At 35.3% G+C, this 16788-nt stretch overlaps 1 protein-coding gene across 1 annotated transcript in view; it reads left to right on the forward strand.

Moving 5' to 3' along the window:
- Window positions 1–11772, forward strand: part of LOC148943323 (uncharacterized) — a 102809-nt gene extending 91037 nt beyond the window's left edge. Inside the window, exons 7-10 of the mRNA XM_089101100.1 lie at window positions 4806–4951; window positions 5687–5702; window positions 7444–7863; window positions 11599–11772. Of these exons, the coding sequence (XP_088957226.1) occupies window positions 4806–4951; window positions 5687–5702; window positions 7444–7863; window positions 11599–11772 (756 nt within the window). The remainder of the gene's footprint in view (window positions 1–4805; window positions 4952–5686; window positions 5703–7443; window positions 7864–11598) is intronic.
- Window positions 11773–16788: the final 5016 nt, after the last annotated feature.

Genomic DNA, 16788 nt, shown 5'->3' on the forward strand with positions numbered 1-16788 from the left:
AAAAAAAAAGAAGAAAAGGAATATAGGCGAAAAAATTATCAAAATTAAGCTAAAAACATATGGTACCAAAACTTTTACGAAGGTTTAGCTTTTCTTTGAAAGCATAGTAGGCCTTGGGAACCAACAAATTCTTATTCTTTGCGTTTTTACGGCGTTGTCAACTTCTACGGGTTTGTTTTTTTTGTGTTCCAAGTGTAAAACTGCCACAAATCCCTATTAATGAATAAATTAAACCCAAATCGAACAGAATCACAGCCAGTGCGATAGCGCTGCCTATGTAAAGAACGATGTGGGCACAATGTGTTTTTTTCTCAACCCGGGCACTTCGTATCGAAGGAGTTGTCGTAGAGAATTCGAAAAGGGCTCTTTCGATTGGAAATTGGAGTGGCTAGTGCCTTTTTTAATAGTCGAAAGTGATTGGAGAGCAATTAGCAACCTCCCCCCCCCACGCCCATCATTCCCCCAAACACATCCAATCCAAATTTTGAGATAGCCATTTTGTTCAGCGTGGTTGATTTCCAAATAAAAAATATGTTTTTGAGGAGGACACTCCCCCACAACCCTCGGGGCAAGGGTTTTAAGTTACGCCGGCATATAAAAACGATGTTTGCACAATGTACTATTTATTATTTTTTTTACTTTAAAGCAGGGCACTTCATATGGAAGGGGTCGTCGTTGAAACTTCAAAATGAGCTCATACGATTGGAAATTGAGAGTTCTAGTGCCCTTTTTAATAGTCGAAAGTGATTGGAGGGCAAATCACCCTCCCCCCCGCCGCACGCCCCTCATTCCCCCAAACACATCCAATCAAAAGTTTGAGATAGCCATTTTGTTCAGCGTAGTTGATTTCAAGATAGGAAATATGTTTTTGAAGAGGACACTCCCCCACAACCGTCAGGGCAAGGGTTTTAAGTAATGCCCTGGGGGCATATAAGGTTTTTTTGAATTGGTTGTCGTAGAAACTTCAAAAAAGCTCATTCGATTGGAAATTCGAAGGGCTAGTGCCCTTTTTAATAGTCGAAAGTGATAGGAGGTAAACTAGCCCCCCCACGCCTCACCGTCCCCCAAACACATCCAATAAAAATATTGAGATAGCCCTTTTGTTCAGCGTAGTTGATTTCCAGATAAAAAATAGGTTTTTGAGGAGGACCCTCCCCCACAACCCTCAGGGCAAGGTTTATAAGTTATGCCCTGGGGGCATATAAGGTTTTTATTGAAGCTTTTGTCGTAGAAACTTGAAAAAGAGCTCATTCAATTTGAAATTCAAAGGATAGTACCCTTTTAAATATTCAAAAGTAATTTGAGGGCAACTCTACCCCCTCTCACGCCCACCTTTTCCCCAAACACATTCAATCAAAATTTTTAGATAGCCATTTTGTTCAACGTAGTTGAAGGTTTTGGAAATTAGGTCTTTCAGGATGACAACCCTTCCCCCCACTGCCCTCAGGGCACGGGTTGTAAGTTATGCCCTGGGGCATATAAAGTTTTTATTGAAAGCTTTGTCGTAGAAACTTTAAAAGGGCTCATTCAATGGGAAATTGAAAGGGCTAGTGCTTTTTTTTAGTAGTTGAAAGTGGTTGGAGAGCGACTAACGCCCCTATCACGCCCACCTTTTTCCAAAACACATCCAATCAAAATTTTGAGATATCTATTTTGTTCAACGTAGTTGAATATTCTGGAAATTAGGTTCTTTAGGATGATAACCCCCTCAGAGCCCTCAGTGCAAGGGTTATAAGTTATGCTCTGGGGGCATATAAGGTTTATATAGAAAGTTGTTGTATAAATCATAGGCAGCATGATCGCGCTGCCTAAGTAAAGAACGGGGACACTCGAGAACGAGACAAAAAACGGGGGCTAAGTAAATAGGAGGACAGTCCCCCACATCCCTCAGGGCAAGGGTTTTAAGTTATGCCCTGGGGGCATATAAGGCTTTTAAAGGCGTTGTCGTAGAAACTTCAAAAAAGGAGAAGATTTAAGAAGATCCAAGAAGATCCAGCTGCATTCCTTAATCATTCTTCTTGGGAAAATGCAAAATTTCACAATTTTGCAGATAAGGGCTTGAAACCACTAACAGGTTTTACTGATGTCCTGAATTTGACGGTGCTTGTCTCATGAAGATCTTTCGCCTTTTTAGGGGTATTTTTCCTCTTTTTCGAAAACCAGAGAAATATTCTCAGCCTTGTAACTTCTGTTGGGTAACTTCAAGTTTAATGAATTCTACATATTTGTACTCTTTATAAAAATCCAATTTCTTTATGTATTTATTGTTGTTAAATCCGTTTTTTATACTTTATGTCAAACAGTTCGTGGTAACCAATTGTAAGTAAGGAGCGACCCAGCTCAATAGTAACTGAAACTCTAAAAAACGGAATTTTGATACCAATAGATACATCAATAGAATCATATTTTTATGCTGATTTCAAATGTATAAATTTCATTAAGTTTAGTCTCGCACATCAAAAGTTACGCGTCTGAGAAAATTTGCTTATTTTCGAAAAAAGGGGGAAACAACCCCTAAAAGTCGTAAAACTTTAATGAAAATCACACCATCAGAGAACCTTACTATTTAAGTTTCAAGCTCCTATCTGCACAAAAGTGGAATTTTGTATTTTTCGCCAGAATAAAGATCATGGATGCGTGTTTATTTGTTTGTTTGTTTTTGGTTTTTTTTTTTCCAGAGGTGATTGTATCGATCCAGTAGTCCTAGAATATCGTGAGAGGGTTCATTCGAAAGGAAATTAAAAGTTCTAGTGTCTTTTTTAAGTGACCAAAAAATTGGAGGGCAACCTGGCCCCCTCCCAGGCTAATTTTATTTTCGAAGTCATCCAATCAAAATTTTGAGATAGCCATTTTATTCAGCATAGTCGAAAATCTAATAAATATGTCTTTGAGGATGACTTAATCCCCCACAGTTCTCGGGGGAACGGCTGTAAGTTATTAACTTTTCCCATTATTTACATAGAAGGGACATTTCTATGAAGGGGGTGCCGGATTTCTAAGCAGAATTTAAAAAACACCAGAAATTAAATAAAAAAACAAGCTTTTTCAACTGAAAGTAAGAAGCAATATTATAACTTAAAAGGTAAAAAAATTATTTCGTATATGAGGGGGTTCGCCCCCTAGTCAATACCTCGCCCTTTACGCTAAAGTTTTTTTTGTACTTTCAAAAGAGCTATCTATTCTAATTAACCGGCCTTTGTGATTAAGGGGTCAATTTTAAAGAATTGGAACAAAATTTGAACTTTAGTGTTAAGAGCTATTGACTTGGGGGCGAACCCCCTAATATACGTATTAAAAATATGTGAATATAGAAGTTCGTTACGTATGTTAATTCGTAAGTTACGTCAGAACAAAATTTCGAGAAAGCCATTTAGCCAAAAAAAAAGTAAAATTAATATGCAAATTTCGTTTTAATGATTCATGTACGGTGAGCCAAAATCAAAGTTGCATTAATTCAAAAACGTTCAGAAATTAAATTTTAAAAAACAAGCTTTTTTAATTGAAAGTAAAGAGCGACATTAAAACTTAAAACGAACAGAAATTATTCCATATATGAAAGGAGCTGTCCTCTCTGCAACGCCCCACTCTTTACGCTAAAGTTTGACTCTGTCTCAACTTCACGTTTTAAATAAAGCGAGTTACCCGTTACTTACAATTTTACACAATGTTGAATCAGGGAAGCACTTAGGACAAAGTCTCATCCCTTCCACTTGAATCCTAAATGTTCTTGAATTTCTTGACACTTCTTATTTCAACTATCAAATAAGTTCGTTTTTTTTTATTATTCCCACTGCCAAAACAAATTCTTATTATCCAGTCCTCCCGCCACCTTTCTTTAAAAAAAACACCCACACATATGCCTGTGTGATGTGTATCATATTCTCGTTATACCAACTCTAACCACTATTTGTTTCATAAATCTAAATTTTTTTTAAAAATTCAGGAAGATACTTTATGCATCTCTGATTTCATGATGCCAACTAAAGAGATAGATAACCAGGGTTGCCACCCTGACCTGGAAGAATTTACTAAATCGGAGAGGAAAAATTTACTAGATTGCATCTGTTTTTACTAAATGCTCAAAAATGTTTTTACTAAATGCTCAAAATTTTGCGCGTGCGGCTACGCCGCACGCGCACCGTCAAGCATCGATTTTTACTATAGGAGGATAATCAATACGATTTTCACAATCTTTTTTCCTTTTTTCTTCTTTTTTTTTGTCTTTTTTTCATTTTCATAGTATGATTGAAAATTCCGTTACATTTCTACTTACTTTAAATTTCTCTCAGCAGGCTCCTTTTTCCTCAATAAATATTTTCAAACAGAGGAGATTCACCTAATCACGTTAGGGGGTTGGCTTTTGTTTTCAATCCAATAGATTCCCAATCATCACAAATCTAAGTGTTTTTATAGCTTCATTTTTAGTTGGTAAGATTTGATACACAGAAAGCTGATTTTGTCGACCTTTAGACGCCGGAAGTGAAGTGTTTGTTTATGAAAATAGGTGACTGCTTGTCTGTCTCTGAGACAGACAAGCAAAATTGTAATTTGTAAAACAGACAAGCAAAAATTGTAAATTGTCATATGTTTACGATAATTTTTTTCCCTGAAATCATGGAAAAAAAAAGTTCTGTTTACTATAAATCATGACTTTTTACTAGTTTTTACTAGATTTTGGGAAATTTACTAGATCCTCTAAATTTACTATATTTTTTTTTATTTTACTAGATCTAGTAAAATCCTAATGACGGTGGCAACCCTGTAGATAACTGTATGCTGTTCTGATTTTAGTGTTTTTCTTCTAGTATACAGATGCGCAGAAGCGCCATGATCCAGATGCTTTTGGCATTTTAGTAGCAGAGGTTGTACCGAAACAAAATTGTCTAGTTTTTTGTGCTACGAAAAGAAATGCCGAATGTGTTGCAGACCTTCTTTTGCACATTTTGCCAAGGTATTTGTATAATTAATAATATTATTTTGACTGTAAATACGCTTATTTTGTCAAGTTGGCCTGATAACCAATTGAACAGCAGCTAATTCAAGGGATCTTAGATGATGCGGGGAGATTCCCCCCTCTGAACCCCTCCAGGTCGGGAGGTTTTTGTATCTTCAGTAAAAAAAAAAATGATTCTCCAATCTACCCTCGCTATAATTGTGACTTGGTGCCTCTGTGCTAAAGGACTTAAAATGATTCAGTCCATGTCTTTTGGGAGATGATACTACCTTTTTAATTACTACTTCTACTATATTATTACGACTATACGACTATACGATATTATTACGACTATATTATATATTCATTAGATTTATTCAATATGATAACCCTGGAAAAAAACAAACCAAGAACAAACAATCTCGTATCCTTAATCTTCCTTCTTGAAAAAAAAGAAAATGTCACAAGTCCGTATCCAGGGGGGGGGGGTTGAACCCTCCCCCCTCCCCGAAATGTTTGTCTGACTCTTAAAAACGTAACAAAAATGGACATAAAAAATTTTTGTATGCGTTATTTGGGTTGTTTTGTGTAACCCCCCCCCCCAAAAAAAAAAAAATTGAGTAAAACCCCTGGAAAAAAAATCCTGGGTATGGCCTTGAAATGTCACGTTTCAAATTTTTGTAGATGGGGGCTTGAAAATTCTATAATAGTATTCTCTTGTGTACAGTACTTCATGATGTGATTTTCTTGAAGATTACTTGCCCTTGGGGCAAGTAATTCAAAAAAAAAAATCTGATAAAACCTTTTAAAAAAATATGAAAAATTTTCTCAGGCTCGTAGCTTTTGATGCGTAGCTTTAAACCTGATGAATTTTATATATATTTTGAACCATCGTGAAAACATTCTTTTGACGTATATATTGTTATGAAAACTCCGCTTTTTAGAGGTTCGGTTACTACTTATCTGGCGTGCTCCTTACTTACAGTTCGTTATCAGGAACTGTTTCAAATTGGAAAATGTGATATATTACAATTTAGATATTGTCTAAAAGGCTCCTGAAAGCACATATCCACCCCACCCCTTGAAATTTTCTGGCGGCATTGATGACATCCCCATTCAGTTCATGCATATTTGGGGTGGGGGTACAAAATGTATTTTTAAAATGTAGGGAGCTCAATTGTCGTTTCTCTTTATTTTTCTCAATGAAAATACAGAAAAAAGAAAATTATCAAGGAAAGTAACATACGAAAAGTATTTATCAAAATCTAGGAGTGGGTAGGACAAATACAAAAGGTATTCCCTCCTAATTGACCCTTGAGACATGTGACTGCAATCTTTTATGCTATATAGAAAAGGTTTTATGCAAAAAAGGGAGCTATCACCCCGGCAGAAACTATATCAGACTTAAGTCAAATGAAGGGATATTAGAGATTAACATTTATAAATTTAATTGCTCGGATTCATTCGTCATTTGGTATAATTTCACATGACGTCATAGATACAAAGAAAAATCAGCCTCTAATCACAGATCGCTGATGTGCAAAATTCTCGCTTGTAATTCAATATGATTCTCCCTGTTGTTTGTTTCAAGCCTTTTGCTTTAGCTGTTGCGATTCTCGCTTTCGCTTATTTTCTAATCACATATTCATTTTTGCTTCCTTTTCGCTAAACATTTTTGCATCCTGAATTCGCAAAACTTCTAAAGGCTCAGTCATTCTGCTCAAAATTTCATCTAGAATGTTTAAATTATCAGCATAAGTTAAGTTCAGGGAAGTATTTTACTTCCCCATTTGATTCCAAGTTCTCCCATTGTCTTTACTGTGCCCCTTAAGAAAATATCCTTCAAAATGGTCCGTATAAATAGGTATTATACAACCCTGCTTGACTCTTGATTTAATACGAAACCAGCTACTAACCTCATTTCGTACGTTAACCGCAGCAATGTACAAACATCCAATCAAAGTCTTTAGCCATCTTTTTTCTTCAGTATTGTTGAAAGCTCCAGTAATTATGCCTTTGAGGATGTCAATCATCCTCCATAGCCCTTAGGGTAAGGACAGTAAATCATGCAATTCGGTCATTGTTTACATGTAGTATATTTTACTGAGAAAAGTATGCATGTTTGACCTTTATCTTCCAAAAAAGAGGAAGGGTATTTGGGTGAGCCTTTAAGAGAATGTTAAGGGAAGTGTTGAGCTAAATCACTACCCGTTATGTGGACATGGGTTGTCAAAAGGGCGTAACTCAAGAATGAGTAAACTCAAGAAAGAACTGAGCATATTAATTTTTTACGAGCTATAGTGCCCTTTTTAAGAGTCAAAATTGATTGAAGGGTAACCGGCACCTCAAGTCCATCATTTCCCTTAAACAAACATCTAATCAAAATGTTGACACATCTTTTTTCTTCAGTATTGTTGAAAGGTCCAGTAATTATGCCCTTAGGGATGTCAATCCCCCTCCACATAGTGTTCTCATCATAGTGTTGATCATAGTGTTCTCAATCTTTTTAGGATGTATGGAGCGAGTGGGACCCCACGCTTGAGAAGGAGCTTCTTTTGTGTAATACAAGCATAGATGTTAGTGATGAAGTAAAGGAAATCCACTATATGTCTGATGATAGTGATGAAGTAATGGAAATCCATTATACATCACTTGGATTATCATACACATCAGATGATCTAGTGAGGAGGGGGCCTTCTGGAAGAATGAGTGTTGAAGACGATGATCGGTTGTCTGCTCATCGTCTTCCTATAAGAGAACGTGAAGATTTATTTCAGGAGATGCCCCCTTTCAAAAATATAACGGTAAATGATGAACCAGAGGTTGAGATTGAATGTATACCACCCTCTCTGGTAGATATAATAGTATTGAACGATGAATACGATGATATTCAGATAATTGAACCGGAGATTGTTTATTTAAAAAGCATTGTAAATATTGATATTTCAAAAGAATAAAAATTAGAAGAATGAATTATTTTTTGTTATCTTTGATAGAAAACTTGGGTGTGGACTGATAATACTCTATGGAGTTATCTAACCAAACTGAACTATTCATGCACGGAAGTCTCTGATGGTATCCTTACTCTACATATAACTGGTATGAGAAAATTAAAATAATACGAACAAATTTATTGTATGATTACAATATAAAACTCATTATACATATCAATAATTAGATTTATCGTTAAATCATATATGAGAACTCTTCCACCACGGTTTTCGTTGTTTAAAATCCTTTCCGTAGAATGACCTCTTATGTTGTCTCTTAAAGGGTCACTTTTTCTCTTCTCTTAAAACATATTCATCATGATATTCAGAGTTATATCTTGCTTTATACACATTTTTATTGGGGTTTCAGTACTGTCTCTTAAACTATAGAGAAAGCCATCTTTTCCCATTTTTTTCTTTTGATCTTCCTTTTCTGTCATATCAAACCTTCTTTTATGTGAGCTTACTTGCAATCGGTATAAATTTCTCTCCATATAACATATGATTTTTCTTCTCATTTCCTCCAGATTCTTCGCATCTATCTCTGCCTATATGCTGTCTAAACATGCAGTAGGTTCATGAGAATGTTCAAAATCGTGAAAATGTCCTTTACAAATAGAACAGTTGCAATAAAAGGATATTTCTAACTCAACTTGTTCACTCATGCAATCACACCGCTAGCTAAAAACTTAGTGAATTCTATTCACAGACTAATAAAAACTATAGTAAAAATCCTTTTCTTATGTTTTCTGCAATCCCCTCCCGGTAATATTTCCGACCGTCTGATTGGTTTAGAAGGAGGCATGTACTTCCTGTTTCCCGTTATTGGATCAAAACATTCTCCCCACCGATTATGTAAATCAAGTTCTCGGAAATTCTCTCCCCTAGATCAACACATTCCACACTGATTATGTAAATCACCCCTCGTATCATTACACTTGGCCAAACAACAAGAACAAATCAATCGACCTTGACCCCATTAGACATTAATAAACCATGAAAATACATCAAAGTGAGAGAAATCCTGTTTTTTTATTCTCAGTGACAAAAACCATAAAAACATGCATAAATTGCTGTTGACATTCATGAAAAACAACAAATAAATTGACAAACACTCATAACCACCCAACAAACATCCTTAAAAGTGAGAAAAACCATGTTTTTTCAAGTGAGAAAAATCCTGTTTTTCATTCTTAGTGACAAAAACCATAAAAACATGCATAACTTATTTAGACCCGGAAGATTATGTAATAAATTTCTCAGAAATTGAGTTCCCCTTCAATTACGCAATCAATTTCTCAGAAATTCACTTCCCCTAGATCAATAAATTCCACACTGATTATGTAAATCACCCTTCGTGTCATTACACCTGGACGAATAACAACAAATAAATCGACCATGAAAATGCATCAAAAGTGAACGTGGTATACCACGTTTGGCACGGTAATATCTTCTGACATGTCAGAAAATTTACTGGAATGTAGCTAAGGTGTAGGGGCATGCTTGGAACACCTTTATAAGCACTAATAAGCAATCCTATGATGTTCTGCGGTGTCTGATGATGTTTTAAGCTTTTATTTAGAAAAGTTTAGGAGTTTGAAAATTTGAAGATATGTCAGAAAATAAAAGGTTAATAAGAAAGATGTTTCCTGCAGGCCTATAAATTTCCATGCAGGCAGGCCAAATATTGCCTTAGACAGTATTTATTATTTATATCACTAAACTAAGATTTTCTGGACTTGTGAATAGGCTTTGACAAATAAAGCCCAGATGGTCAATTTTAGGGGGCGTTGCCCAGAGTCCCAGGCAAATGACCCAAAACTAGAAAAATTGAAATTTGCTCAGTATCTAGAATATCGCTAGTAGGGCTATTGCAATAAGTGTTTTTAGCCTTATTTACAATGAACTTATTAGTCTTCAGCTTGTTTGGCTGGTGGAACAATTAAAATTAGTCTCAATTTTTTTTCGACTCTAGCGATAAGAAGAGTGTACTTGCAGTTATGGAGTGCACCTAGATACTGAAGGCTAGTTCAATGTAAAAAAAAAAAATGCTCATTTTTTTCCGCCTTGTGCTTCTGGAATATAGTAGATACCTATGTAGGGAATCATCTGAAGGAGTTATAGAATTTTAGAAAAAATATTAGAACGAGAAAAGGTACTTTGAATTCTCCAGTGCATGACGAACAGGGAATTTTCAGACATATCTTCAAAAAAGCAGTGAGAACTCGTTCTTTGTCTGACATATCTTCAAATTTATCGTGAGAACTTGTTCTTTATCTGGTTCTCACTACAATTTTTGAAGATATATCTTCAAAAAATTATTTTTGAATTATTTTTGTCAGTATCTAGAATATCGCTAGTAGGGCTATCGCACTAAGGGTTTCTAGCCTTATTTATGATAAACTAATTGTTCTTCAGCTTGTTGGGCAGGTTGAACAATTAATTAGTCTCAATTTATTTCGACTCTAGCGATAAGAAGAGTGGACTTGCAGTTATGGAGTGCACCTAGATACTGAAGGCTAGTTCAATGTAAAAAAAAAATGCTCATTTCGCCTTGTGCTTCTGGAATATAGTAGATACCTATGTATGGAATGATCTGAAGGAGTTATAGAATTTTTGAAAATATATTAGACCGAGAAAAGGTACTTTGAATTCTCCAGTGCATGACGAACAGGGAATTTTCAGACATATCTTCAAAAAAGTAATGAGAACTCGTTCTTTGTCTGGCATATCTTCAAATTTATCGTGAGAACTTGTTCTTTATCTGGTTCTCACAATTTTTGAAGATATATTTTCAAAAAATTATTTTTGAATTATTTTGCTCAGTATCTAGAATATCGCTAGTAGGGAAATCGCACTAAGTGTTTCTAGCCTTATTTAGGATGAACTAATTGTTCTTCAGCTTGTTGGGCTGGTTGAAGAATTAATTAATCTCATTTTTTTTCGACTCTAGCAATAAGAAGAGTGGACTTGCAGTTATGGAGTGCATCTAGAAACTGAAGGCAAGTTCAATGTAAAAAAAAAATCATTTCGCCTTGTGCTTCTGGAATATAGTAGATACCTATGTAGGGAATCATCCGAAGGAGTTATAGAATTTTAGAAAATATATTAGAACGAGAAAAGGTACTTTGAATTCTCCAGTGCATGACGAACAGGGAATTTTCAGACATATCTTCAAAAAAGTAGTGAGAACTCGTTTTTTGTCTGACATATCCTCAAATTTATCGTGAGACCTTGTTCTTTATCTGGTTCTCACTACAATTTTAGAAAATATATCTTCAAAAAATTATTTTTTAATTATTTTGCTCAGTATCTAGAATATCGATAGTAGGGCTATCGCACAAAGTGTTTCTAGCCTTATTTACGATGAGCTAATTGTTCTTCAGTTTGTTGGGCAGGTTGAACAAAAAAATTGGTCTCAATATTTTTTTCAACTCTAGCGATAAGAAGAGTGGACTTGCAGTTATGGAGTGCACGTAGATACATCAGTATAATAAATGTATATCATTTTGAAACTAAACAACCTTCGACCTTTTCCGTAATTTTTTGGAATTTTTCTGTTATCACAAAATTTAAAAATATTATACCAAATATTGTTGAAAATTCTCCTTGATAAAAAAATTTTGTTTTTTTATTTTTTTTTATAAAAATATCTAATTTGAAAATTTTTTGCAGCTTTACTTGCTTAGGGCTAAGAAGTTAGAATTTGTAATTGCAATGGCGAACTGGGATTTTAACTCCAATACCCCAAGAATCTTGATAGTATTTTATGTTTTCGTGATCATAGGCTATGCTTTGACTTGTTGGCATGAACAAGCAAAGATGAACAACAGAGGAATAAAGAGGTAAAGATGAAAGCAAAGGAATATCAAAGATGTATTCACTCAAGAGATACACAGTCTTGGATAGTAGGGGGAGTGATTGCGTTGGAGCACTGTCACAAGTAGAGCCTTGTGGCTAAGAAATTCGATTTTGTCACTTGCTGATTACACTAACTGAAGGAACTTTCAGTATGATACCCTCAATGGATATGATTTTTTGCCTTCATGATTAAAAGTTTTTATTTTACTTAACAGTATAACTAACTAAGTTATTGTGCAAATACATTCAACTTAATTGGAAAACTTAGTATTGCATAGGCTGTAGACGTCCTGGTAAGAGAAGTCATAGTTGCAACACATTCACAATTGGGAAGTGGTCACGGTGGTAGCAGGGATGTCATTCAGATATTTTCATTTGATTTGGGAAAATTAGCTCCAACTTTGCCACCCACCCCAAGATTTTGACAAAATTACACCACTGATTGAGGGGCAAATAAAATTTATTTTATGACTTCAAATCAAGACAGTATCTGTTTGGTTTTCTTTATTTTTGGGGGGAGGGGAGAAAAAAAATAAAAATTTTTTTATATATATTTTGGTTGAGTTTTTACAAGTCTGACAAAAATTCCAGAGGGGTTAAATCACCTCTCAATACGGCCTTGCTTATGAGAAAATGATTCAGTTTTTAAGGAGTTGTGCAAACCCAATGAAAAATCAAGTTTTGAAATTGGTTTTTAACGAAAGTTTATTTTAGCTACTCAAGTATTTATTGTGTCAGCTAATTGCCTCCTCAGACAGTTCACCCTCAGAAAAATTCTCCTTGCGCATAAAATTTTCCGGAACCAAAATAGCCTCATTTCTTAAAGTTTATTTAAAATCACCTCTGACGCATTCTTTTTATTTTCCTCTGTCAAGGTACAAGGCATTTTGCATAGAAACATTTGCTCCAATTTATTCATTTGAAAACTTCAACCAATTCTTACTCCATTCTTACTAGTCAAACCACATATTCTGAATGACAACTAGTCATCTGTAAGATTTTGCTAAGCGTTAGATTCTTGCTAAAATGCTACATATTCTTGCCATTAGATCAAATAATCTCTAGGCCTTTTAATTTTCTTGAAAGATGTTCAGAATTAGTACACTTCTTCTTCTAATTCACTGCAGGCGGGCTGTTTAGTTAGTGCTATTTAGCCCTTCTTTTTTTTTGCTTCACGCTGTGGGCTACAGAGGTACTGGCGTTGTCGTCTCTTATTTATTAGATATTCTCAGATATCTTTCAGTAGATCTTTTGACTCAAGGAGTTCAAATATAAGATGAAAGATATCGATTTCTGTGCTCTGTGTGCAGGTATAGTTGGCTCGGTTCTTGGCTGATAGTGAGACTTTGTGGTGTTTGAAGTATTTTAACAGTTTACAAAGCAAGGTATGTTGTGCAGACGTCAGCATATTACATTCAAATAGGCAATGGTAAATTGTTTCATTATTCATATTACAATGCCTTCAAAGATGGGACAGAGGAAACGAACCACTTGAATTAGAAAACTTATATGAGAATGCAAGGAACTTTAGTCCATTTGTTTCAGAACGAATTCTATGATAAATTTTAGAGAGATACGTATTGGGAAAGGGGGAAAGGATAGGATTAATCTTATTAAAATTAATATTTGATAGCCTCCATCGGTAAATATCTCTGATTGGGATTGGTCTCCCACTTGGCTGGTCAATATTTCTAGCATTTTTTGCTATTTCATCAACCTGATGATTACCATTTATGCCAGAGTGGCTAGGAATATACTGAACATAAGTTTTTATGCCACTTGAAGCAAGATTATCTATAATACTGCGACAATGATAAGTGTTAATGTCCAACTTATATTGAGGAGCTGAGGACAGCAAGTCAAGGCTTGATAGTGAGTTGGAATATATGATAATGTTATTTGAATTTGCAATCAAAGGTTGGTTTTCCTTAAGGTGTTCTAACGCCATGATTAAGGCATTTAACTCAGCAGACATTATAGATAAATTATTATATAATCTCTTGCCCATTGCAATTTTCAGGTGGGGAAGGAAAATACCACTTGCAACCTTCTCATTCATTTTTGACCCATCAACAAATATTTGGAAGTGATTTTTATAGGTAATTGTATTAAGTTCTGCAAATTTTCTCTGGACAAAAGCAATGGAGGTTAAATCTTTATTCCACTTTGAGAAGTCATTATTTATTATGGGACTTGGCCAATTCCATGGGGGGGATCGGGGGAAAGTGGGTGCAATAGACTTTTCTGGTATGGGGAACTTCTCTGAATATTGGCATACACATCTGCAATGCCTCTATACATGGCTGGATTTCATAGCCAATTATGTAGTGTGTGTGAGCTATTTGATTCAATTTTTGTAAGATATTTTGTCAAGAGAAAGCTACGTCTCTCCCTTTTTGTGGTTAATCCACTCTTCATAAGCAGAAACTTGGTGCTTGTGGGTTTCCTAAGACCAAATATGAGACGTATTATATAATTTTGTTTTGTTTCAATTTTTGCATCTGGGCCTTTGCACATGCACCATAGATGATGAGCCCATAGTCAATATGGGGTCTTATATGTGATTTATAAAACTGGAGTAAGGTTTTCTCCTTACAACCCTAGGGTATGGAAAGAGGTCTTTTAGTATATTTGTTTTTCTATAACATTTTTTTTATTGTGTTTGAAATCTGGATGTGGAAATTAAGTTTTTGGTCCAGCATGAGACCAAGGTAATTAATATGATTATCTTCTGGAATAGTTATTTTATTTAGAGTTAGTTTTGCATTAATATGGTTTCGCGTCCGGTGAAATTGGATTATTTTTGACTTGGCGGGTGCAATGGGTAAATCTGAATGTTGAGAGAATTTTTCAAACTACAAAAGTGACTTTTGCAGATTTGACTGTTTCCAAACTAACTAACCAACTAACTATCCAACTAACTTCGTTTCCAAAGTAACAAAAGATTTAATGAGTTTCCTTAAAGTCGAAAAAATATCAACCTCCCCCTACCATCCCCAAGCTAATAGAAAAATTGAAAATAGGCACAAGATATTTTCCAATGTTTTGAGTATCTATACAAAAGATAATCGAAACGATTGGGATCTGTTTCTACCTTACTTAACCAATGTAATTAATACCGCTTATTCAGAGACGACTAAAGAGACTCCATTTTTTCTTTTATTCGGACGCGATTTTAAAATACCTTATCAAGAAATTATAGAGTCCAGAGAATATTACAATAATACCGAGGACTACAAGCAAGATTTTATAAATAGGATGAGAAAAACCTATAAAATAGTTAGACAAGAGTTAGAAAAATGTAAGATGAACCAAGAGTTGAGAAACGAGTCCAAAATCAAAGGAAATATAACGTTTAAAGTGGAAGATTTTGTGTACCTAAAAATGAGGCAAAGCTAGAAGGCAAGAAACTTTCCAATAAATATTCGGGACCCTACAGAATAATCAAAAAATACGACAATGATTTTACTTTTAAAATGATAAATCCAGACAATAGAAGAACATACAAGGCACATGTTAGCCGTATAAAAGGAGCCAAATACCCAGTTAGGTGGGCGCCCAAAGTCTCATCTTCAGATTCATCAAACGCGGAAAACGAATTTCCTAAGTCAAGGCTATCCGAATTAAAACCCTTTAATTTCAAATAAAACCATTTTGAGAACCATAGCGAAGAGGAAGATTTTGAAGAATTTTTAGCCATGAAAAACCTAGTCATCCCTAAAAGAAAACCCTTAATACCTTTACCAATAAGAACACCAAAAAACCCAAAGAGTTCATCTTCAGAAAGTTCGGAAGAATTAGATTATACGTTGTCACCGAAAACCCGATTTTTCCCCGACAGAATTTCAACCCCATGTCCCCCCAAAAGATTTCCTGACGACATGGTATCCCCAGCAACCCCGATAGAAAGACCCTTGTCGTTACAGGAGGAATTAAACAGAGCTGTGGAAACCCCAGGTGCGAAAATGAGGAAGACTCCACCTATGGACACAAATAAAGGAAATACAAAAAGCTTGAGAGAAGCCATGGACACTATTAACTACCCCATAAAAACAAGGCAAAGCACCTTGCCTTGGACCCAGGAACACCCTGAAGATGAAAATCTAAGACAATACCATCACATAACGGTATCCATGGTAAAACCCAAGGAATCTCACTCCTGGAAACACACCATGCTTCAAAATATACCCCACCCCCTGGAAGATATGGCTTTTAAGCAATGAAGATAATCCCCAAAAGTGTTTGACTCCTCTCAAATTTCCCAAGAATCTCTCAACTCCCCCAAAGAAGGACTTCAGCGTAAGGTAACGGAAAATAAACCCTCTACCTCAAAAGGAGATGAGATATATGAAGCAAGGGCAGGTGACACTTCGAAATTGCAAAGGACCACACCAGAAAGCCCTAATGATGAATCCTCAGGAACTAGTTCTACTGAATCCGACGGTGAGCCCCAAGACACACAAAAGTAAAAACCAACTTCGGCTACCGCGCAAGCAAAACGAGCTAAGACAAAAGGTCAAAAATTTCTGTTAAAACAGTACAAGAAGTTTGACCTAATCTCTTTGGGAAAGTCAAAAAAGAATAAAACGCCAGAAACTGAACAGGAAGTTACCACAAAATCTGGCAGAATAAGTAAAAAACCAGATAAATAGAAATATGTCTAGGAATCAAGTACCCCAAAAAATTATAAAATATTAAATCGAAATGAGCAGTTGAAAAAAAAACCTTAAAACAAGGGCGTATGAATAAGACAACACAATGAAAAGCTACCCACAAAAAGTCAAAAGAAGTTAATAGTCAATTTTTCCAGATAAACTAAATCCCGGCTTGATAAAGAACCCTGAAGCTAGAAGAAAAACAAAAATTGTTCAATTCCTCCTCCAAAAAGAAAAATACCTAGTGCCACTCCGTTACAAACAGAACAAATATGGATCAACTATTTCAAATGCGATCAAAACTACTAGACGACTCGGCACAATTAGTAACAGAAAGGTTGAGGACTGA

Source organism: Artemia sp. Qi Xiang Cuo, chromosome 15, assembly GCF_049724085.1.
Source record: "Artemia sp. Qi Xiang Cuo chromosome 15, ASM4972408v1, whole genome shotgun sequence".
Taxonomy (NCBI): Eukaryota; Metazoa; Arthropoda; class Branchiopoda; order Anostraca; family Artemiidae; genus Artemia; species Artemia sp. Qi Xiang Cuo.